Raw genomic sequence first — 25,789 nt, forward strand, 5'->3', positions numbered from 1 at the left:
ACTTTTTCAAATAGTATTAGTACTTACATCCAGCTCTTCTATGATTTCTTCTGCATCTGCATTTTCTGGTGTACTGCGGATTTTATTTTCCAGACGATCTAAATAACCCGATTCAGACACCATAAACTTTTTAAACTCACCTAACTGTGTTGATATATGTTCTAGTAAAGCTGTTTTTGCATAAACTAATTCCGTGACCTGCGTCCAACGCGCGTTTAAACGTGTAACTTTCTTTGTTAACAAGGCATATTCTGAATCTACTTTTTCTTCTCCCGTCGATTTGAGTTCGTCTATTTGTAATAAAATATCCCCGCCGTGATCGTTCAGCTCTCGAAAGTTATCTGTCTCACGTTCACATGTTTCTTTCAATGTCTGAAATTTGGATTTTATCTGGAAGAGTTCATTGGAGTTCATTATCTCGGAAATTTTCGTTTTTGGCGTATTTATTTCGAGTTCGCTAAGCCAATCTTCTGTTTTATTCAAACGGTCGAAAATCTCTTCAGTTTTGGCAAGTATTTGTGTTCTTTTGTATACATAATCCTTATGCAAATTCTGCACATTTGCGAAAAATTCATTCAATTCCTTTATTTGGTTCAGCAAATGTGTGCGATGTGTATTTTCCGCATCCTTTATAATAATCTCGCTGAAGTTACGAGCACTTATAACGTCGATTTCGATCTTACGCAACTCCATGTTAAAACGTTGATTATCCATCTCACTGTTTCGGACATTTAAAGTATCTCCATCTTGTTTAAGTGTGGACTCTAGTTTACGTAAAACCACAATGATGGCGTTATATTCCGCTGTAAAGTGATTTAGATTTTCAATTGCAGTCGTTTGTTTTATGATTCGTTCGTTCAAGTATTCTGGAACCTTTGCCCAATTTTCAGCAAATTCAGTGGTAATTGCATCGGGTCGTCGTAAGTACACAAAATCATAATCAATTTTTAAGTTTTCTAATTCATCTAATAAGTTGTTTAATGCCTTTTGCTGTGCCTGCATTGGTTCCAAGTCATCCACCAACACTTGCGCCTTTACTACCTCTGCGACAAATTCTTCTAATAATTGTAATCTTTGATTTACCTCATCCATGCCACCTTCTTCTCTAATTAAAGTAATAATGGCACGTTTCATATCATTCCAACTATCATAGAATATATTAAAATCTTGTTTCCACTCTAACATTTCATCACCCATTATAGCTGCGGACTGCTTAGCTGCGGTAATCTCCGTTGACAATGATTCCATGTCACTTAAACGTTGCTCCAAATCAGCCTTACTAGCCGTACTGGCATGCTGGCTATACCAATCTCGTGAATCAGCTAAAACAAGTTTGAAGCCAGTCAAGCTGTTGTTGAACTTTTCTCTCGTGAGTAACTGTGTGGTTTCTGTGGATAGCACACTAGTACGATTTTTAAGTTTCATATATCGCTCATCAATTACTCTAATATGTGTCGCTTCCATTATCAAATTTCGTGAAGGTTCCTCTTGCTCACAGAAATGAAAGAGTTCCTTAAGTTCTTGTGCCATATTTGTACGATCGTAAAGCTCATTCTGCACTTCACATACTATTGTGCTTTGTTCACGCAAGCTTTGACGTTGCAAACTCTGCAGGCGATCCTCAATGTCATCCAGAAAAAGAAACGCCTCATTTATACGTTCATCTAGCAAATAAAAGTTATCTGTATTACGAAGCTTACGTTTTTTGCTCAGCAATGAAGTTCCATTTTGAGCTGACATATTATTATCAATTTCAGTTTCGTCTTCCTCCGATTCTTCTTCACCAAACTTTATAATCATTTGGAAATCCGTCCAACCATCAGGACGCAATGCACGACTCTCATCATAAGACGCACGGTCACGTCCGAACTTAAATCCTTTTTCTTCAATGCGTACTGTCTGCACCTCAACAATTTGCTTCAACGCTTCCAAACGATCTTCGAAATTCTCTAATTGTGCAAGCACACGCTCAGTGCTGTTAGTGTTTTCTTGCGGACATGTGCTAATCATTTGCCGCAAGTCGTTTAGGTAGCGCTCTAGTTCAAGCAAATCCTTCGCACAATAATTCAGATCATTTATTCGTTTAGTAATACTTCCCAAGTCCAGAACATCCTTACTTTCCATTGCTTTAAGGTCCTGTTCACGTGTGTTCAACCAACGATGAATGGATTTGTATTGTTGCAATTTCTCAATTCGTAAGTCGCTCCATTTAATCACATGGGACCACCGCTCGCCTAACGCTGTCAGCTTATCTTCTAAATCACAAAAGTTTCCTGACTCATCATTTATAATCACAACCATGTTGCCCAAACTGTCAACCAAACTTTTTTGTGCGTGCAAATCGGTTTTCAAATTTTGTGCATCTATTAGTTGCTGTTGGAGCTCTGGTAAACTGGTACCAATATCGGTCATATGTGATATGCGATCTTCGACAGAAGTGAGGAATAAACGTAATTTTTCAATTTGCTTTGTTTGAAACTCTGCCAAACGCATCAGAATACTTGACTGCACACTTAACGCACGTAATCGCAATGTTTCCCAACGTTCATTCAGCAAAACCATTTGCTGACGTACTTCGTTTTGATCTTCAACTGACAGTCCCGAATGTTTCTGAGACTCACTAATCAAATTAGAGCCTTCTTCTAGCGCTTCGCCTACGTACTGTTGGTGTTCTGTTAGTTTTAACATAAAGTGCTCATTTTCATGAAACTGCATTTTAGCGCTAAGGAAATCATGTGGCTCTGGTAAGTTGTGTGACAAAATTTGTTCGTCTTCTAATAGCAAAGTTAGCACTGCTTCTAAAGCAGCCTGATACGTGCTAATTTCTACCGATGCATTAGTAGCAGTACTCAGTGGTCTCGACTTATCATGTAAGTGTACATAATCTATTTTGTTTCCATCAATTTCAATATCCATAATGCTATGTGTGACATCTGCATGTATCTTTTTACCATCATCTAAGCTACCGGGCGTACTACTCTTGTCTGAATACACCTCCTCTGCGCTATCCAATGGCACTTCATCCAAATCAGTTATATTAACACTTGGCGGTAATACTTCCTCTGCTTTCTCGTCGAAAGCTACAGTTTCACCATCACTGTCAGTGCGTTCTTGACTACGGCGAGTTTCAATCGCATGATACAAGCACATCACATACATTTGTATAGACTTGTGATCCGGTTTATGCGTATGTACATCTTCTGCATCTAAGAGTTTCTCAATTCTAAAGTATGTATGCGCTAAGTCAAAAGCTGTGTTTAGACGCGCTAATGGATGCTTCGTTAGGGCAATACTTAAATCAATATCATCTAAATTTGAATCGAGTATCATTAAAAATGCTCTACCATCAGTCCAACTCTTTGAGAAATCCGTAACATCTAAACCACGAGTTATTGTGAACTGTCTCGCCCAAGCTAGTAGTGATTTTTCGATGCCATTAACTGAATGACTTTTGACTAGGCTCTGTCCATTGAATTGCAACGCAATAAGCCAAATAAGACCCAACGTAAGCTTTTGGTTACCGCCGACGATATCATCACTGGATATGTTCACCAATTTTACGCCATGTTCTTGAATGACTTGCAGGACCTTATTTACATTGTTAATGTGATGCACACGCATACGTCCTTTTTCTGGTTTCTGATATATGAAAATAAGTGGACATGTATAGTTGACGTTGAGTAATGAGTCATTTTTATTGAAAAAATAAAAGTAAAAGAATATTAATAGAATTATGGTGGTATAATATAAATCGTATGCTTAATATTTGCTTCTTATGACAGGTAAAAACATTTGAAGAGTATCAAGAAAAATTCATTTTTCCTTCCAAAGGATAAAGGTGATGTGCGTCATTTCTACAGAAGTTATTTACATTTAACCAAGGCTAAACATTGAAGTGTAGTATGTGTTCTTATTTAATATGTAATATGTAAGCAAGTCAATGTTTATGTACTTGACATATTACACTGTAATTTGAATGAAATTAAATGAAGCAGCGGGTAGGTAAGGGGTGAGAAAACATATCTTACCTTTAGAATAATATAATAAATTAAGAGCTTTTAATTTAAAGGCTTTGAAGGATATTTCAATTTCGTATTATCAGTATTAACTCTGAAAGATGAGTGAGTAGGTTAGGTCTGTTTGAGGCGGCGATCTTGACTTATTGGTATCCCTAGTCTGTTACAATGCTACTAAAGACTACTTGTACATATTAGATTTTACATGTTGCATGTTGCATGTAATATATCTTTAACAAATTTTTACGTGAAGCTCATTTATGTATACATTTTGTGAATTTTATCTGTCTTTAATTACCATGAAAATGTGTCTGTTTCTCTTCAACTTGCAAAATTAAAACTCAATTTAAAATCGTTTATCGCTGCAACTAAAACTCTGAAGATAAAAACGCTGAACAAATTAAAAACGGGTGATGCAGTCGCAGCTAATGCACCAGACAACTGATGCCACGCAATTTATGTAAATGTACGTGTCAGCCTGAAGCAACGATTTTTGCACCCACAATAAAATTTTACTTTCATTTTCCGAATTTCACGAATTTCTTCGCACAACTGCTCCATGCGAAGCTGCGAGCAAGCCCGCCACTCAATTCGAGCTACGTAAATATGCAAAAATTGTGCATACAAGTAAACTCCACAACTACAATAACTACGTTTGGCACTTGAAGTATCCTTGAATTTTTCTTTATAGAAAACACTTGCTGCGTTTATATGCATTAGCATCAGTTTATAAACGCATTTCTTTATCTCGCAAATATTAAAAAGTGTTGAAGCAAAAGCATCTTACCAATTGAGACTGTGTTAGCACACTGAGCAAAGCTAGCAGACGGTTCCCATCTCTTAGATCAGTGAATAAATCATTTATTTGAGGACACTGGGTTTTTCCTAAATGTGAGTTGATCCATTTAGTAAAAGTTTTCTTCTGTATGTCCTGACGTTCATCTGAAAGTAAAAAGCATAAAAAAGTCACGTCAACAATAGTATCACAAACACCTTACATAAACATTATAAAAAAAGCGGATTAGAAAGGATAATGTAATATAAATAACCAAAGCTAGTTTCACTTCAGCTCTGCTTCGGAATCCATTCACCTTTGACAATGTTCGCAGGTTTCAGCTTCACAATAAAAGTCATAATGCATGTGACTATGAGCAAAATCGCAGGATGCGAATGTTAGTGCGAATGTTAAACTATTTGCCTATTTGCCTATATGCTTAATGCCGTTTGTGGTTAAATGCTTTATCGCGCTCCAACAATGCCACAAACGCTCCTTTGTTAAGCCTTTCGCTATTGTATGTTGAAATTTGTCGGATTTGCTTAATAGCTTAGGTGGCATCCGTACGTATGGCTCCAACCTGTTGGTCGCTAAAGCGTTACCGCAAAATAACTGCCAACCGTGCACGCCTGTGAATTGGTATCTATTTTTGATTTAGTATCACGTTGCACTTGCGAGTCAAGATACATTGCTAATGAACATGTTTTTGCCAAAGTGTAAAACGTTGAGAATCAATTAGCGTAACATTAAGTGGCATCGACACATTTATCGCTTTGCGGGAATATATTTTTTGTGGGTTAGAGGTTTGGCTGGTGGTTGTATGCCTGGGCTAAATAAATGAGCTAACGAAGTTCCGATGCATAATTGTTCCCACTAGGCGTTTCATAGATTAAAATTTTAAAATTTATCTTAACTGCAGGTTATGTATATGTACGTATGTATATTTTAAATCACACAGAGACTAGACAAATTGATTGAACTATATCCATGTGTTACTTGTCTGGCTAAAAGCGGATTACTTTCAAAAGTTTCTAATATTTTTCGCCATTATCTATTTGTGAACCCAACTGATCGATTTTAAAAAAGTAGCTCCAAAAACTCTTTTAAGTATATTGTAAGTAATATAAAACTTACATTTTTTTGTTTGCAATTTATTGTTTTAATTACTAAATATGTTATTATTAATTTCGTTTCGAAAGGGGCTAATTTTGAAAAGTTTGGTTTTAAAATTTTTTTTAGTTTAAAAAAAATGTTTTGAAAACTGATTTCAAACAAGTTTATTATTTGAACAATGGATCAATAGCCCGTCTTAAAACTATTTTTTTATAAGAATTATAATTTTTCTGATATTTGTTATCAACCTTCTCACAATTTTATCTACTACCATAAGCGAAGATAATCTATATATGAAGGATATATAAAATATATAGAAGAAGACATTTTTGGTTTATTGTAATATTCGGTATCATAATATATCAACAAAGTTTTTTTTAAGTTTAGAAAGTTTTAATTTCAACAGAACATGTTTTCTTTTAAACATATAATCAGTAATTTCATATTTTTTATTTTAAAATAAACACGAGTTTACTGTAAATATCCTTTTATGTGCATTCAGAAACATTTTGTTATTCATGTAAACCTAACCGCAGTCTGTCAGTTGAGGTCAATCCTCAGTTCCTGAAGAGCTATTTGGTTTTCACTCAGTTCCTGTAGCCGTCATATTTTGAGACCGCGCTCGGAGCGGCTCTGTTTGCTCCTACGTGCCAGTTCGAAATGGCAAATGCACTTAACTTGAACAAGACGTCTAGAAGCACATACTGTACTGTACTAAATGGAAAAATACTTCTCTCAAGGTAAATTTTAACATTTAAGAAACGATTTGGCGCCACTTGCACACTGCTGAGTACTTCCTTATTGCTTATGATGGAGCAAAGGACATTTTCTGCATACCTGATTGCAGAACAGAAAAACATATATACATATATACTTTCTACTATGAGTAGAGGACGAAACACAAATACACATTTTCTGCAACTACCCAAAATAGTATCTTAAAATCAATTGCGAATTGACTACAACATAAACATAGTCAGAATATTAATTAGAAGCTCTAAAATGCAGTCAACCACAATTTGCGGTTTCAGCAGCACACAATTTGCTACTTGCAATTTGCTAGCACATTGAATGCAAGCACTGTTGAAAGCAACAACAAATTGCTGAGCACGAATAAAAATGCATCTTAATTGCATTTGGAATTTAAGTGAAATTTTCATTAAATTTGTGTGTGTGTGTGAAAATGTCTGCCTCATTTGTGTTGCTTTGTTTTAAACGAATTTTAATCTTTAAGTTTCGAATTGCATTTTATCTCGGCTTCTTTTAGTTGCTTTCGATGCTGGTATCTATCTATTTTGTTTTCATCCTTAATGGTAACACATTATAAACCTTAGCTAGTTTGTTATAGTATTTTTGTCAAGTAAGTCAGTCGCCAAAGCGACTAGTATCATTAGTAGTAAAAATAATATTTGGTGCTGGTACAAATTATTCGTCAAACAACATTAGTTCACACTGAATTTATCAGAATAATGAGTGAATGTAACTGACATAAGTCACCAACTTTTATGTACTATAGAATGGAATACATTAGATCACTTCAGATAGGGACCTATAATCCAAAATATAATATACAATATATAAGTAATAAATCAAATCAAATATCTGTTTGCTGCTTTTAATCAATTGTACTAAATTTAAGATACTAGGTGGATTGATAAGTCAGGTAGACTTCACAATAGGTGGCAACGCCAGAACAATTCCCTTATACTTTATGTATTTGGTAAGTTTTAAACGACAGCTGCGAAAGTTTCGACATAATCATATGTTTATTAGTTAGCTTTTTGTAAATAATTTAAATAGTGCACCTTAGTGATTTTTCATAAAATTGAAAAAACTGAATATCGTTCATTTATAAAATTACTCCATTTGAAAGGAATGAACAATGATGCAATCAAATTGGTTATACCTATATATGTATACAATCTCTGCCACTCAATCGCTTTCTCTTAGTGAAGAATTAAGATAGACGTAAGAACACTATTCTGTAGAAACGTAAATATAATAAATTGAGTCTGTTTCAAACCGTAGACAAGAACGGTCTTATATGTTACTTATATATATATATCAATTGGTAATGGATTCTATTTACGGAAACGTTGCACCATTGTTAACAACAATAAAAAATAGGAAAACTGAATTAAAACGTGGTCGTACTTGTGCTTTTGATGAACAGCGTTCGATCAGGACGAGGTCCGAAAGAGGTAACAGCTGAAAAAAACACTGAAAAAATCCACGATATTGTGTTGTATGATCCAAAAATCAAATTGTGTTCGATGGCAGAGATGACAAACTTGTTATATGAACGTGTATCGAAAATATTACATGAATATTTGTGTATGAAAATGATCAAATTGGCAAGATGGGTGCCGCATTTGCTCACAATTGACCAAAAACGACAACGACTTCGTCATTCAAAACAAAACTTAGAAATGTTTATGCGCAATATAACTGACTGTGAGCGTCGAATAATGACAACTGATAATACATGGATCCATTACTTTATACCTGAGTAAAAACAACACGCCAGAGAATGAGTAGAGCCCGGGGGTAGTGCTCCCAAATGACCACGAACTCAACAATTGGCTGGAAAAGTTTCAAGTGAAATATTTTTCATAGATTATTTGGAAACGGGAAAAACAATAACATCAGACTGCTATGGCATATTATTGGATTGATTGAATAAGAAAATCAAGAAAAAACGACCACATTTGTCAAAGAAAAAAATTTTAATTTTGCGGAATAACGCACTTGCTTCCATATCAAGGAAAACTATGACAAGATTAAATAAATTGCGGTACAAATTGGTTCCTCACATAACGTATTCTCCAGTTTTGGCTCCCAGTTACTATTTTCTGTTTTCAAACTTGAAAAATGACTTCAGGGAAAGAGATTTACATCAAATGATGGCGTGGAATTGGATTCTAAGGTATATTTTGAAGGACTTAATAAATCATATTATTTAAAAGATATCTAAATGTTGAAAGATCGTTGGACTCTGTGTGTCGAGCTAAAAGAAGATTATATTGAAGCACAAAATACAATTTTCCAAAAAAAAATGCGACCGGGTATTTACCAATCCAGGTAGTATTACTAACCGATTTTACAGTTGTTATTTTTGTCTCAAATACTGACTTAAGTTATGCGTAAGTCATTAACGTTAAATCATACTTATGCTAGTATTGAAACTTTATATATGACTTTGATATCGATCCTTACTCGTTTTAAATAATTTTTATTCTTGTTAATAATTTATACTTAAACGAAAAATGAGTTTTTGATTCAAATATTGTGCGTTGTAGTTCTCCAAATATCTGAAACCGAAAACAAGCTTCAAACTAACCTACGAGTTTTTATGTTTAAGAACTCAGAAATGAAGTCCGGACAATAGACTATGCGTAGTTTCGTTTCATGTCGATATAAGTAACGCTAGTAAAACATTCCTAAGCTATATGTATATTACGTTCTTTGAAAAAAGATGAGCAACTACTAAACACTTTGTACGTACAAGGACAGGATAAAAAAATCGAAAAGTATTAAATATATTATATACACTACAAAATATAGTTGGCGCGAAGTTAAATAATATTATTGACTATACAGTAACCTATAAATATAGGTTACTGTATACACTGAGATGAAGAAAATCGAAAATGTTAAATGCATCCTTTTGGATTCAACAGTTTTTACTACTTTCACAGCTATTTATTTCATATGAATAACTTATTTTAAGTTTTTCTTATTCGACCAAGACTGACTGTAACAAAAATGTATACCATATTGTACCCGTAACAGTCACTAACAGTTGCAATTGCTAGGGGGCCAGCCACAAATAAAGATACTATAAGACTTCGCTGGTGGCGTTGTTCCGTTTGCAATTAGCAAAATTGTTGCTGATACCAGGAATGGTATTGTTTGCAATTGAATACAATAGTTGCTGGCTGCTTCCCGTAGCAACAGCAATAAATTCAGTGGAACAACAATATTCATTACATATTGCTTTTATTGCATTTTTAATTATATTCTTAGAATATTTTGAAAACTTAGGGTTCAATAGAGAAACATTAATTATGATGAAGTAATTTATTATGAAATATGAGAGAGCCATAATAAAAATGCAGTTGAAAAATACAACTGTATTTTTTTCGAATAAAGAAAAACATTTTTTCTAAACTTCAAATAAAAACTATAAGTTGATGAATCAGTTTTGCACACATCTCACATTTACTTTATTGAAATTATAACGAAAAAAAAAAGATTAATTAAGTATTGCGAATATTTTCGTACGTATCTATTTGGACCGTATGACCCAAATTTACAAGAAGATTTTAATAAGCGCAAGTCCATTTATTATAACTACTTGGCCATAATTAAATAATAAGCACTCAAAACATAGTTCATTGCAATTAAATATTAAAAGCGTTGGAACGGATTTTTCTGAAAATACTTTTATTCTGTATACAATATACGCATACTCATATAGGTATACGAACAATTTGCCTCTTAGGGCAAATTATCTTAGTATATCTTTCTGGCACATTTTGTCATATAAATTTAGAAGATAAAGTGGTCAATAATTTTTCATTTTTAATATATTGATTCGAAGTAACTATTCAAATACATTAATATATACAACACACAAGTCAAAGCACCAGTTAATAGCACCAAAATATAAAAAAAAAATACTTAATAATAAATACGTGAAAAAATTAATATTTTCACATTAAATGTGTATCAATAGAAATAAACTATAAACTTTGAAACTGAAAATTATAATCCAATACTAGATAAGATAAATGACCTGTTATTCAGAAAATGCATAAATTTATTTCTGAATTAATAAATAAATATAAATTAATAAATGAATATTTATTATAAAAAATAAATATAAATTTTCAAGTTTTAATATTAGATCAGTTCAAACGTTCAAGAAGTGTCTTAGGATTCTTATAGGTAAATTATTTTTGAGTGTTTGCTTGAACATTTATTATTAAAATTACAAACAAATTATCTGAGTTATTCTACCAATTTTTAACGAGATTTGACTGTCGTGTAGTTTGAACTACAAATCCCAATGTACATATTCAGACTGCTAATATCTTTATTTGCTATTTTAATATATTTTCGCGAAATTTCTTTAAAAAGAATTTCCTAATGAACCAAACTAAAATACAAATAATAAACAAAGATGAGAAACACGTACCAGACCCATTAAGTCGCCGGCAGACTAACTGCAAATTGCGAGTTGATAACGTGATCGAACTAAACGCCGGTTTATTATGGAAATTGCCTTGATAAACAGATAACAAAAATATGAGATATGAGAAAACGAAGTATATTTAATATAATAAAAAATAATTATTAATGTTAAATGTTAAATATTACTTTCCACGTGATGAGTCATCGCTTAAGAAACTGAATATTTGATAACTTCAGTCAACCATTATCAACCATAGTGGTTGCATGATTGATTATCCAAATGCCGTGAAGATTTCAGATTTGCATAAAATTTTGTTTTATTAAATTTTTCTTTAATTTATCGAATTTTTTTAAAAGTTCCCAATATTGTGATTGTATATGAAAAACAACTAAATCAAAGTCAATACTAAGTTTAAAGCAAGTGGCTGACAACAGACGCGTCACTGGCGGTACCAGTTTATATTACCCTGGAGACCATCAAAAGAAGTACCTTCCTTTACTTTCTGCAACTCGTCAATAACAGATGGAAAGCACTAAGGTCATCTGCAACTTCTAGGTTGACGTGACCCACCTATAATAAAAATAAATCCCTGGAACTGATCAAAAGAGATCGCGTAAACACTGCAAGGCTTATTACAGTTCTTACTGGTCATTGGTGTATAGGAACTCACGCAGAGAAACTGCGTATTCCCTATAACTCTCACTGCAGAAGTTGTAGAAACCCGCAGGAGAAAGAAACAATAATACATTTTTTCTGTGAATGCCCAGCTCTAGCATCCAGAAGATATAGGTTCTTAGGAAAATACTTTTGTGATAGTTTATCAGACTACTCAATGGTGAAGATGAAAGACCTATTAAATTACCTAAATTCAGTGGGATGGATTTAGTCTCTACTCTTCTATACTAGAGTTCTTGCGAGGAATGTGGTAACAAAACGGCGAAAAATCGCTAATTGAGGTACATTTGAAGTTATCTTATGACCTGCCACTGCAACCAACCAATGCGACGTTTTTGCAATATAGCATCTGGTAATTCATCTTACTCATGAATAAGGCTTTTTATGTATTTAGTGAAAAAGGTTGAATTGTGTTTTATCAGTTCAGCTTTACTCTTGCCATCATTGAAAGACCTCTCAAATTCAGCTTTATTAGCTCTATTTCGATATCACGTTCAGACCGCATTGTCTGAACTCAGTATCCCTGAAAAGCAAATACATTTCTATAAATAATAACATAAGAAACATCTGTAGTTGTTAAGATAGGAATCTGCTTCTTAGAATCATTCATCTTTCGAAGCATCAGACAAAAAACATTCCATAATATAATATCCTGTATTTCATCTTAATGGCACAATTTTCTACAAATCTGTGCTATTCCTTGCATTTGCCATTATATGACGATATTATTAGTGAGAACGCTGCATTAGATCATGCAACGGATTGTTACTTCTACCCAAACAAAATTAAAATAAAAAAGGGTTAATGAGGAACTATAATAGCTCCTCATTAGTCACTATTACACTTTAAAGTTTGTTCTTATTTACTTTAAAAAACATTGAGATACATTTTTTTGGAATCTTCAGTTAAAAATTTATTTAGCTGATTGAATTATAGGTATTATGCGAATGTAGTAAAATTTAAACTTTTCGTTAGAAATATTTCCAATTGAATTTTTTTTAAATAAATTTTTAATTTATTCAAAAAAGTAAACAAAATTAGACGTTGTGCTTACAATAAAGTGAAAATGTGTAAATTATTTGACTTTCACAGGCTTCACCAAGAAAAGTGATATAGGGGAGGCAGTTGATTATTTAGTTGATCCGTAGATTCGATTATTTATCTTTTTTATATTACAAAAAACTCATATAAATTAAATTTATTCTATTAATCTGGTGTAATGTAACAAATCACTTTAGTTCTTACTGACGAACAGTGAGATAAACCGTCAAAAGGGTACTTTTCTAAAAACTTCAGAGAATGTGTGTGGTTGGGTTCTTATACAAGTAACCTCTGAGAACTGCAATTAACCTTACAATGTATGGGGTTAATATATATTTTTGTTATAAAATATCATTTCGGACACGCCTTTAGGGGAACCATCGCCCCACAGGTCCCTCCTTGGCTACGCGTATTATGGTACAACTGCAACTTCACAAGCTAATGGAAATTTTATCACTTATTCACATATATGCTTACTGGTACCGTCATTCGTGATGGTTGAAGAGAGACCACCAAAGAGCAATAAAAAGCACAGATAATAGGCATCACGCAAGGCAAGAAAAAAATAGCAAACTAATTTTTACAACATTTTAAACGCGTAATTTGCCATAAAAAACATTGTTAATGTTTTTGTTAAAAATTGAAATTAAATAAACTAAGCAAAATAAGTTTTATTGTGCATTGTAATTAAAATTGTAATTAGAAAGTTGTTAGACAACAGATAAAAAAGCACAAATATGCGATGCGCATGCTCAGAAGTCATTTCCAATATTTGCAACATTTGCAGGCACCGCACAACCGCAAAAGCCAAGCACTTCACATTTCTTGCCAATGCTTACCAATAATCTAAAATGAAAATCCGATTTCAGAGCTCAGATTGCACATTGCAGGCAGATGCAGCCCATACAGCTCATGTAGCTAATGCAGCTGCTGGATCATGACAGATACGATGCGAAATAGTGGTAGTAGTAGTAACTGACTTAGTTTCCAAGTTTCTATAAAATTCTATTTTGACTCCTTAACCAGAAATACAGAAAGTCAGCAAACGGAAGATATCGGAGGGCAACGCAAATAGAAAATAAAACAGTTTTACAAATATTTTTTATGCGCTTTCAGCTTCAATGAATTTACCACGCGCATGAATGATTTATTTGTAAATTGATAGCGAAGCGTGTCTACAGATAAGGGAACAACAGACAGATACAGACCAGCAGATATGGCTAATAAATTAGTGCGCTATAATCAGCATTAGATGGTATTTCATTTGTTTCTTAGTCAATTAATACAGCGCCCTTTTTATCCACTCAAGAGAAGAACGCTGGACTGTGTTTCTGATTGCAGTTTTCACAGAGAAAACTGAGAGTTCAACTATATATTTATTTTCAGTACATAGAATAACTAAAAAGTTGAAGTTATTGTATATACACGCCGTTAATGAATAACATTCAAGTATCAAGTCAAAAAACGGACCGGTCTTTTTAGACCAACCTACTAGTTGAGAAGCTATAGTTTGTATGTTAGATGAAATCACGCCTCTTTCAAAAGTGAATCGTTTAAAATGAGTCATTCATTTTTATTTTACTAAAAAAATAAATCTCTTCCAATATTTGAGGAGTTGCAAATAAAAATTCTATGGATAAACAAAAATTACTTAATAGTAGTTTAAACAAAATAAACATATCGTTTTTATAGTCCCATATAATCCCATATTTTATATAGCCGTCCATACGATTATTCTGAGATGACAAAAAACATAGTTAAGGAAAATTTAATTAAATATATGTTACTGGAATATATTATACCTCATATTAGTACTTTCACTTACACATAATTAAAAGACAATCTTAACGTCAAATGGATATAATTTAAGGTTTTTTAACGAAAACAATTTGGAATATACTTTAAAGCCAGTTAAAAATAAGCATGATATGACCCAAGATATACGAAATAATTGATTTTCTAATTATTTAGTAAAAGGATATTTATTTGCAGACATACATGATCTGACAATGGACAATTTTTTTCATCTGCGAAAACAAAGAATGTTTCAATGCTATATCATTTAAATCATCTGATGATCATATTATCATCTGATAAACTATGACACACCAAAACTTCATTTAGAGCGGATCTAAATGACTCCAGTTTTGCATGAGGTCTGCTGCCAATGGCGTTTGTCTAATTCTTAAAACTAAGCCCAACAAACGTTATTCAATAGATATCTAATACGAATATCTGAAATCGAAAAATATATATCAAATATCGATAAATACTAACTGATAATAAATATTAGGCGGACCCAATAATACATTAATCTCTTGAATGTTGATTGAGTGATTTTTTGGCTTTTCCGTTTGGTAAAGATTAAAAATTTCAACTTGAAAACTTCTCTTCCGAATTAAAGTTACTGCTGTGTATTTGTAATTAATTTAATGTTTATTATTGGTCGTCCGCCTGCCAGCTTACCAGCCTGGCATGAGTGTTCTGCAATTAAAGCAAACAAAACAATTCCAACAAATAAACAAATAAACAAACAAGCAAACAACTGCAACAACAATCAGACAAGCAAATGCCAACAGAATCAACAATTTTAAAGCAACAACAACCGCCACAGCAGAAGAAATATTTAATTTATCATCCAAACACTTTTGTGGTTGTGCTCGCTCGATGTGTTCTATAAAAATCCAGCCTGAGAACGAGAAACGAGAAGGGGTTAAGGAACTTTTATGGTTTTATGTTTGTCGAGTTAAGTAGTGATAAGCACGCATTTATTGAAAGTGCGTAGCGGCGTCAATGCGTGAGTAAATGTTATAAGCTGTTTGGCATACCTGAGCCAGAAATCCATACATACCAATGATATATGGTTGTTGGAGAGTGAAATACAATAACGAAATATAGTAAGGAGACTTAGGAAGTATTCGTAAATAATACACTAGGATGGAAAGTACCTTACCCAGCATTGGTAATAACTTTGCAAAGTGACATCGTTTTACTCTACTAAACTTTAAACACTAAACACCAAACGTTTGAGTAGGTTAACATTTTTAGATTATAATTAGTTAAGTAATATTTAACTATTAGTGGGACTAAAAGTTGGAACTATGGAAGAAATAGTAACTCTGCAAAATAGAATTAATGCTATCTGTTAGGTTGGCCCGCTCGGTTGCCTACATAACATAATGCGATTAACTATCATATTTGATAAGATTTACCAGATGTGGCCGCGGTTCCATGTTTTGACTACATCTAGTCACTGCATAATATAGTGTAATGATATTGCATGACATAATCGTGTACTGTTAAGTTGATTGATATGATGCCAACATAATTTTTGGATCATATAACTTTTCGAAGGCATTTCCAAACTTTTTTCAATGTTTTCGCGGTACATTGCAAACTTTCAACTTAAAGCCCCACAGACAGTTTAGTGTTTGTCAAAATCTTACCTAACTCGTTCGTTCACTTGTTTGCAAGCAATTTTAAACGGTTTAAGACAAATTAGAATATTTTTATTTTTAACTAGATATGATTTAGTTTGTGATCAAGTTTAAATATTCGTAGGTATGTTAAGAATATTTCATAGGACAAATTTTAGAACTGTTGTGGTTGTCAATAATATTTGTGTGAATATAAAGACTGCAGACATGCCTGAGTAGTTGTAGGCTAAAGTCTCCAACAATGTCTTCCAAAAATTCTGATCACTTCAGCTGTTGGTTTTATATAATAAATCAATCCATAAATAATCTAAATTAATGCCAATTATCGTTGTAACTTTATAAGGATTACCTCATCAAAATTCTATAGAAGAGAGGAAGTTTACAAAAAGATATCAAATCTGAAATTAAGACAAATACTCTGAATTAATGAAGGGGACACGATAGATCTATCTATAGTCCGCAGTGTTGAATGCCAGAACTTAAAATTTAAAATTTCTTTTGGCAATTTCCACTTGAAAAAGTATTATTTTCTTATATTCTGAAATAAGAGTCAACCCTTTTGTAGATTAGACTGGACCAACACAAAACAAATAATAAAGGAGAAAAAGAATCATATGCAGCTGATGTACTGAGAAGACTGTCCAGGACTTTTTTTTTTTTTTTTTTGAAATCCATTTATTTATTACAATCTGTCAGGAATGAATGACAATAAGTAATATATATAAATTTAAATCGTAATAATGGTTATTACGATATAAAAAGAAAGGCACGTATGGACTATGCCCAGTGACATATCCATATATATTTAAAATAAAAGTGTATTGTCTACATATACATATTTAAAATGTCTCGCGATGTTTTTCTTCTCAGCCTTGTAAAGGTATTGGAAGGGGACATCAGTTGAGTAACCAGAGGGTTTGGGTGCATATATAAGCGTTGAGCGTAATTCTTTAAAATACTTGCTATTTCTTCCTTGATTGTTCGAACATGTAATTGTTTATGTAGCTGTTCGTTCGTTATATACCAAGGTGCGTTTGTGATCATTCGTAGTGTTTTAGATTGGAAGCGCTGTATAATTGCCAGGTTTGAGTCTGCTGCAGTACCCCATAATTGGGCCCCATAACTCCATATAGGTTTAAGTACAGATTTATATAAGCAGCTTATTGTCGAGTGACAGTTTGGAATTTCGGCTGAGGAACCAAAATAAGTTTCGTAATTTAAGACCCAAGGCTTTACGCTTTTTGAATATGTGCGATTTCCAGGTGAGCTTACTATCCAGATGTATGCCCAAGTATTTTGTTTCTACAGCTTGTGGTAATTGAGTATTGTTTATTAAGACCGGCGGGCACGTAGAACGTTTTGTAGTGAATGTTACCTGGACAGATTTTGATTCATTCGGTTTAATACGCCAGTTTATCATCCAGAGAGCAACATTATCAAGGCAGGTTTGAAGTTTGGTGGAAGCACGGATTGGGTCACTGTCAACTGATAAAATAGCTGTGTCGTCTGCAAATGTACCTATAACACTCTCATCGGTAAAAGGAAGATCCGCAGTAAATAAAAGATAAAGCATTGGTCCCATTATGCTACCTTGAGGTACTCCTGCTTCTATATCATGAAGTACTGTAGTTTCGTTTCCATGCTTAATGAAAAAGTGCCTAGCCGAGAGGTATGATTTTATAAATATGAAAAAATTTAGAGGTAGATACAGTTTTAGTTTGAACAGGAGGCCCTCATGCCATACTCGATCAAAAGCTTGTGAAATATCTATAAATGCCGCAGTGCAATATTTTTTACCATCTATCGCACTATGGATATGTCTGACAAGTCTATGAATTTGTTGTATTGTGCTATGTTTTTGGCGAAAGCCGAATTGATGGTCAGGTATGAGTCTGTTTTGTTGGATAAACGGAGTAAGGCGCTTTAGAAACAGGATTTCCATAACTTTTGACAGGATCGGAAGTAGACTTATTGGCCGATATGATTTGACGTCTTCTGGGCTTTTCTCTGGTTTCGGTATCATGGAGATTTGCGTTATCTTCCACTGTGGCGGAATAAACCCCCTTATTATCACAGCGTTAAATAGATGAGTGAGAAATACAAAACCTTTTGGTGGGAGCTGCTGCAAGGCCATGCCTGTGATTAAATCGTATCCTGGAGCTTTTTTTACTTTTAACTTTGTTATTACATCTCTAACTTCATTAATAGTATATCTTTTAATTGGAAGTTCCAATTGATAAGGCTCTTGTAGAAAATTAATCCTTTGATTCATGACATCAGGCATATTTTGGTTATCATTTGATTTAAAGACCTGGTCCAAATGTAACGCAAATGTTTCTGCTTTTTCAATATCGCTTTTTGCCCATGAGTTGTCGATTTTGCGTATAGGTGGTTGATAGACAATCGGTCTGTTGTTCTTTTTTATGGCTTTCCAAAGGGAATATTTTGTATCACATGAAGCACTTAGGTTTTGAAGGTAAAGCGACGTGCGATTATTGTTATACTTTAAAAGAAGGGCTTTAACGAGTTTACACAGTTTGTTTAAGCGAGTTTTATCCGCAGGGAATCTCGACTGTTGCCAATGTTTTCTCATCCTACGCTTTTCTTTAATCAGGTATCTAATGTTAAATGGATAATCTTGCTTAACACTTTTAGAAATTGGTGGAGTTGATTCCCATGCAGACATTTGGACACAAGAGTTGAAATGCTCTACTGCTTCAGTTACGTCAGATTCAGTTTTTAACCTGACTTCGGTATTTAGACCAATTGAAATTAGTTGACGGTAACTATTCCAGTCAGTGTTTTTATTATGAAGAATACATTTTTCCATAATTTCACAGCAGTCATTGAGATTGATTATTATTGGCGAGTGGTCAGATGACAAGTCGAAATTGGACTTACAGGTAGTTGTTTCAATACGTACCCCCTTTGATACCGCAAAATCAATTAAGTCAGGTATTTTTCTTCTATCTGTTGGCCAATATGTGGGTTCACCTGTTGAGATTGTGTGGAGGTTGAGTACATTTATTGCTTCGAAGAGTTGACGTCCTTTTGGAGATATTAGGCGGGAACCCCATTTTAAGTGTTTAGCATTAAAATCTCCGCCTACTAGGAACCTAGGTCCAAGCAGCTGAAAAAATGATATGTACATATCTTTCGTGATACTGTGGCGCGGTGGGCTGTAGAGTGATGAGAAAGTCATGTCGCCTTCTTTAGTTTGTACTACAATGTTTGTTGCCTGGATTTCATTCTTGCAATATGGTTTTGCTTCATAATGTTTTATCGAGTTCCTTATGAGGACCGCAGAGCCACCATTTCCTTTACCACTGGGATGCATTGTGTGATAAAGTTCGTAGTTCGGAATTTTAAAGAAACTACGCGTCGTGAAATGGGTTTCTGATACTAGCATTATGTCGACCTGTTTTAATTTTAAAAATGCTTTTATTTCGATAGCATGTTTTGATAGACCATTAGCGTTCCATATGACTACTACTAAATCAAGAATTTTGTTTAGTCGTCAAGTTGATCAGTAAATTTGTCATTACTACGATTTGTTGCATCATTTGCTTCAACAGTGATGTCATCTCACGGAATTCTTCCACAAAATTATTTGGAATTGGTGAAAGCTTCTCCTCTGTTTCGCTACTGGTGTTTGACTTCACTATTTGTGCGAATGTTTCAGGTGAATGAGAAGTCGTGATGTGTTTTTTGTTTAGCGAAGGAAGAGGATTTTCTTGAATTTGTACTTCCGGCGCCCTAGGCCTTAGTTGGGGATACATTTTTTTTTGCAGGTTTTTGTATATTTGACATCCTTTGTAGTTGGCCGGATGATTTCCTTCACATAATACACATTTGACATCATTGGATCTGCTTTTCCTTTCGCAATTTACAGAAGCATGATTTCCAGCGCACTTGATGCATTTAGGTTTGCGGTGACAGTATCCTTTTGTGTGCCCATACTGTTGGCAGTTTGCACATTGAGGGATTTCACGTTTCGGGTGAGGTGGTTCAAATGTAACTGTAGTATACAAGAGTTTCTTAACCAAATAAATATCCTTATTATTTAGGTTTGGTGCAAGTTCAATAATAAACATGGGGAGAGGTTCACCTGACCCTCTACGTTTAATGTTCCAAACGTTTACAGCCGTATGTTCATGCTCCAGAAGTGCATTTTTGATTTCATCAATATCGGTTGAATGATGCAAATTTTTCAATATAACCCTAAAGCTTCTCTCGGTTTTTGGTTTGTAAGTGTAGAATTCAGTGTTTTTGAGCTTCAACTGCTTTACAATGCTTACGTAAGAATCAGATGTAGAAGGTTGAACTCTTACTTGACTTGGATTTAGCACTTTTAAGTCGAATTGATTTGTCGCATGTTCGTTTAACACATCTATTAGAGGCTTGATGCAATGTACCTTATCAATAAATATAGGTGGAGGTTTCATTAATTTTGGAACCGTATCATTATTTTTTAACGATTCTTCAGTTTCTTCAGAGTCATCTACCTGGAGATCTGCGTATCGGTTTGGTTTGACGGGTTCATTTAGCCAGTATGAGTCTAGCTTGGTTTGTTTTTGGCTTACTTGATGATTTTTACTTGGACTATCGCGTTGACGTTTACGGTTATTAACTACTGTCCAAGTGTCGTTAACAGAGGTTTCGTTTCTGGTGGCTGCAGCTTGATTCGATCCTTTGTTTTGGAGGAGGTTATTTTTTTCTTCATTATACAATTTTTGAAGCTGTTGTTGAAGTAGTTGAATTTGTTGTTGTATATTTTTCGAAATGGGATTATTAGTGGGATTATGGTATTAGTCGAAATGGGATTGGTTCCATATTATCGTAGTGCATTTGCCCTTTTCCTCCACGTGATTTATTGTAACAGCACTCTACGCATGCGGAAATATATTCTCTAACGTACTTGCGCATTTTGGGAAACCAGAAATTTTGCTTGATGCGTTCTATCGTCTTATCGGTTGCAAAATGTCCCATATCATCATGGCATGCCTGCACTACTCTCCATCGTACTGCTTTAGGTACGACGAATTTCAGACCATGGTCGGTACGGCGATAAAGTCGGTAATTCTGAAGTTGGTAATCGTTTTTCAATTGCGTTGCCTGGATGGCTGATTTATCACCCTTTAAAATGTCGATAATTTCTACGAGCGACTTGTCTTGAAGCTGCATCGTGAACAGCCAGTCGTCTTTACTTGCTGTTACTTTCATTACAAACCCAGCCGGTTCGACCTCATTAGGTGGCTCGTCTGATGATCGACTTAACGCGTCGACATGAGCGAGACGATTTCCTTGGCGATGGATTCTTTCAAAGTCATACTCAAGTAGCTTCATCCACCAACGTGCAATTTTCGGTTTTAGTTCTTTATTCGCTTTCACTGTAGCAATTGCAGAACAATCTGTCACGACACGAAAATGTTTTCCAAGCAGATAGATTCTAAAACGATCTAGTGTTTCGACAATAGCAAGAGTCTCGAGCTCATAGCTATGGTACTTACTTTCGGCTTCAGTACAGTGACGACTATAATAGAATACCGGCTTCCAACGTTTACCGTCTGTAGACTGCATAAGAACGCCTGCGAGACCTTCACTACTGGCGTCAGTATGTACTTCGTGCTCGGCTACGCTATCATATAAAACAAGTACCGGTCCGCTACTAAGTATTTGGATTAATTTTTGAAAAGCTAGCTGCTGCTCCGCTCCCCAAGTAAAAGTATGTTCTGACGAGCGAAGAAGCTTCGTAATTGGTTTTGTGATTAATGAATAATCTTGACGGAATTTTCTAAAAAATCCCGTCAATCCTAGAAATCGACGGACTTCGGTTATATTTGTAGGTATTTTAAAGTTTTTGATCGCTGTTACTTTTAGAAGGCCTGGCGTTATTCCGTTTTTGTTTATAACGTGACCTAAGTACACTAGCTCTGTAGATAGGAATTTACACTTAGAAAAACGTAAGGTGAGGTTGTTTTCTTTTAACGAACGTAGAATTTTTTGTAGTCGGTTTAACCCTTCATCAATTGATTGACTTGGTATAATGACATCGTCAAGGTATACAAGAATTTCTCCTTTAGTCATTTGTGAGGCAATTTGGTTCATAGTAGTTTGAAATACAGCCGGGGCATTTACTAACCCAAATGGCATTCAATTATATTCGTAATGTGCATCAGTAGTTACAAAAGCGGTGTATTGTTTAGAAGATTCTTCAATTTCTATCTGGTGGTATCCCATTCGTAAATCTAACGTCGTGAAATAGTTATTTCCGGCCAGCTGAGCAAATTGTTCTTCCATATTTGGCATTGGATACGGGTTTTTCTTCGTGATTTTGTTTAAACATCTATAGTCGACACAAAGTCGATGTTCTCCATTTTTTTTCTCAACTAGCACGATTGGAGATACGAATGGCGAATCGGATGGTCGTATAATATCGTTCTTTGTAATTCTGCGATAATATTGGATACAATTTCACGTTTTACAAACGGTAATCGATACGGTTTCATACAAACGGGGGTATCATTTTCATTTTGTTAGTCACACACTTACCTATTTCAGCCAAAGATTCGGCGAATACGGAACTATATTCTGATAAAAGACTTTTTAATTTTTCGGTTTGAAATTTGTTCATGTCAGCAGTAACTTGGGAATTTTCTATTTGGCATCGAGTGCCTTCTATAATAACACGGTTTCCTTCATGGCACAATATGTCTCGACCCAGAAGTATGTCTTCCGGAATAAGATCATCTTCAACAATCAGCATATCCACACTGAATTTATTTAGGTCCACTTCAACGATCGCATGTATTTTAGAAATACATTCATATTTACCACCTGCAAAGCCTGTAAGAGATACAGAGCAGTTCGTGTGGTTTTCAAAGTTTTTAGCAAAAGATTCGCGTACGAGTGTGTGAACACTACCTAAGTCTATAAATGATTTTGCATCGAAATTATTTACTTTAATTTGTTTTATTACATTGTCTTTATTTTTATTAGAAGATTGTTCACTAATTTTATTAATTGTCGGATTAGATTTGAATATTTTTTATCGGGACAGTTGTCAGTTTTATGTGTGGTGCGATTGCAATTGGCACAGCGTTCTTTTCGTTGTGGTTCTGGACATTTAGACGAGTAATGGCCAACCTTCGAGCAGTTAAAACATTTAACATTCTTCTCATAGTTCGTTTTGAAATTTTTTCCGTATGTTACGTTTTTGGTCTCAACGTTGCGAGCGGTATATGATGAAAATTGATTTTTCGCTTGGGTCGGAAAATTTTTAACTTCGTTGTATACGGTATAATTATTTATATCTCTAAGCAGATCGTTGTATGACACTGTAACGACACTTTTGGTGACGTTCAAAAATTTTTAGTTTTTGCTGGGGTATCCTCAGCCGTCGTCCAGAGTCGTGACAATATATTTATAATTTTGCCGAGACGTTGGTTTTAGAAGAAAACAGAACGTGATTTATATGTATAAATTATATATATAACTTTATTTATTTCATAAAGCTTATGATTAAGCTTATGAGTTTAATTAAAATTCATTGGAAACATTTCTAATAATAAATAAAAAAAAAATTATGTTGATGCCAAAATTTCCCACTTCTCCATATACTACTTGTTAAAAGAATCTTAGCAAAACCCGTGTGACTTCTTAAGCCCCTCTTCTGTTGTTAAAAAAAAATAAACAAAACGTTTCCTCCGTGCTGTAAAAAACTATTTGACCGAATAAGCCAGGTTAAAAAAAAATACATATAAGACAGGAAAGGAATTTTACACTACTTTTGACTCAAAAAACCAGATTTGTGGCACAATGTGCCAGATGACCAATAGGCCAGTGTACTTGTTCCAGGAAAAGTAAAATTTCAAGTTTTGGTAAAATTTACCAGAAGGCCCAATGAGCCAGAGTACTTGCTCTTTTACTTGTCGCAAACCAAGTCCCCGATTATATAAAATGTGCCTCCTTTTATATCGAGCATACCGGAGCTTTTTGGTGTAGCGTACCGGTATTCATTGCTGTAATTGACTTCGCCGTGAAGTTGAACTTTGTGTTCTACTGTTTTCCTTTTCTTCTACTTCGCCGTGACTTTTAGTACTTTTATTACGCGCCGTGTTTATTTATTTCGTGTGTTATTCCTCTTTAGTTTATATTTTATTATTAAAAAAAAATAAAGTGTATTAATAATACAAAACTAGGTATTAAATATACATATATATTTTGTGAATTTAATATTATCTAAATGTGAAAAGAAAAGAAATAAATTAGTAAATAGAAAAAAAAAACTAGCGTTGATGTGCTTAGTTGCTGCCGAAGTTTGTTTTGTTTACGTGTATAAAAATAAAATTGTACAAACATGAGTGTTAAATTGTTTTGTGTATTATTTTATTTATATATATTTCAAATAGATATTTGTTCAATAATTAAACGTGTTTTCTGTGATAAGTGTTCAGTGTTGTTGTGTTTAGAATTTCTTTACAAGTTTTGTTTTCATTCATAAAATTTGTAACAAACAAATTAAATTTTTTCGTATATTTTAGATTCTGCACATGTATCGATGCCCGCGGCACGTTGGCTTCGAGGATCGCAGGTAATGTCCATGATATGTTGAATAACATTTTAATTCAATTTTATGTTTTTCCAGCTAAGTCTACTTCAGTTATTTTCACGTGAGTTAATAAATATATTATGTGTAGCGGTGGCAGTTATTTAACATACAGACTGTATTTTTCTCTTGTTCTTGCTTTATGTAGCACAGAAATTTACTTTGTAAATTTGTGTCGTTACAACACATAATCATTTGAAATTTTTTTTCTCAAGTCCGGGTCATTTATTCCCAATATTATATATCGTGCTATTGCTGATTCGGGTATTCCACCTCTAGTGCCTGTAGATACCATTTTATAAAAATATTCCTGCGGAGTTTCGTTACCTTGTCGTTTGGTATGCGCCATTTCAAGATGAACATCAGCAATATTTTCACTAGAAGGAAAATCAGCAGTAAACTTCGCAACAAACTGTGGCCATGTTAAGAATATTTCTTGTGCATCCACCCAGAATTTTGCATGACCATGCAATTTTTGCTTGACTGCAAACAGTAAAACTTGATCGTTCCAATTATATGCGTCACGTAAGCTTTCTATCCGCTTGATAAATTGTTTTGAGGAGCTCGACTTGTCCGATGATGGGTCGAAATTCGGCAGAAGTGTGATTACATCACGCACATTTCCAAATTGATTTTGGCATTGTAATGGGGAAACAGTCGGAATATTTTGAGACGCAATATCATGTCTTCGGTGTAGTGAATCCATATGATTCACTGTTGCCATATTGTAAGCACAATTTGTCGCAGGTTGTGAGATCGAGCGCGTTGTTGATGCTTGTAAAAAGTTTTCATTTCTGCCGAAAACTGGACAATTGTTAGTCGCATTTGGCAAGGGCGGTTGTTGTATCGGAGCTGATGACTGAAATAACTGTGGTGTTGTTGGTCCAAGAGGATTAGCATGGACATAAGAAATCGTTGGATATTGTT

General features: G+C 34.1%; 1 protein-coding gene across 1 annotated transcript in view; it reads right to left on the bottom strand.

The window, feature by feature from the left end:
- LOC119675471 (dystrophin, isoforms A/C/F/G/H-like) overlaps positions 1-25,789 on the bottom strand; it is a 160,528-nt gene that overhangs the window by 40,256 nt on the left and 94,483 nt on the right. Inside the window, exons 5-6 of the mRNA XM_038086678.1 lie at positions 4,804-4,958; positions 28-3,639 (exon numbers count right to left, since the gene is read on the bottom strand). Coding sequence (XP_037942606.1) covers positions 28-3,639; positions 4,804-4,958 — 3,767 coding nt within the window. The remainder of the gene's footprint in view (positions 1-27; positions 3,640-4,803; positions 4,959-25,789) is intronic.

Source organism: Teleopsis dalmanni, chromosome 2, assembly GCF_002237135.1.
Source record: "Teleopsis dalmanni isolate 2A chromosome 2, ASM223713v2, whole genome shotgun sequence".
Lineage (NCBI taxonomy): Eukaryota > Metazoa > Arthropoda > Insecta > Diptera > Diopsidae > Teleopsis > Teleopsis dalmanni.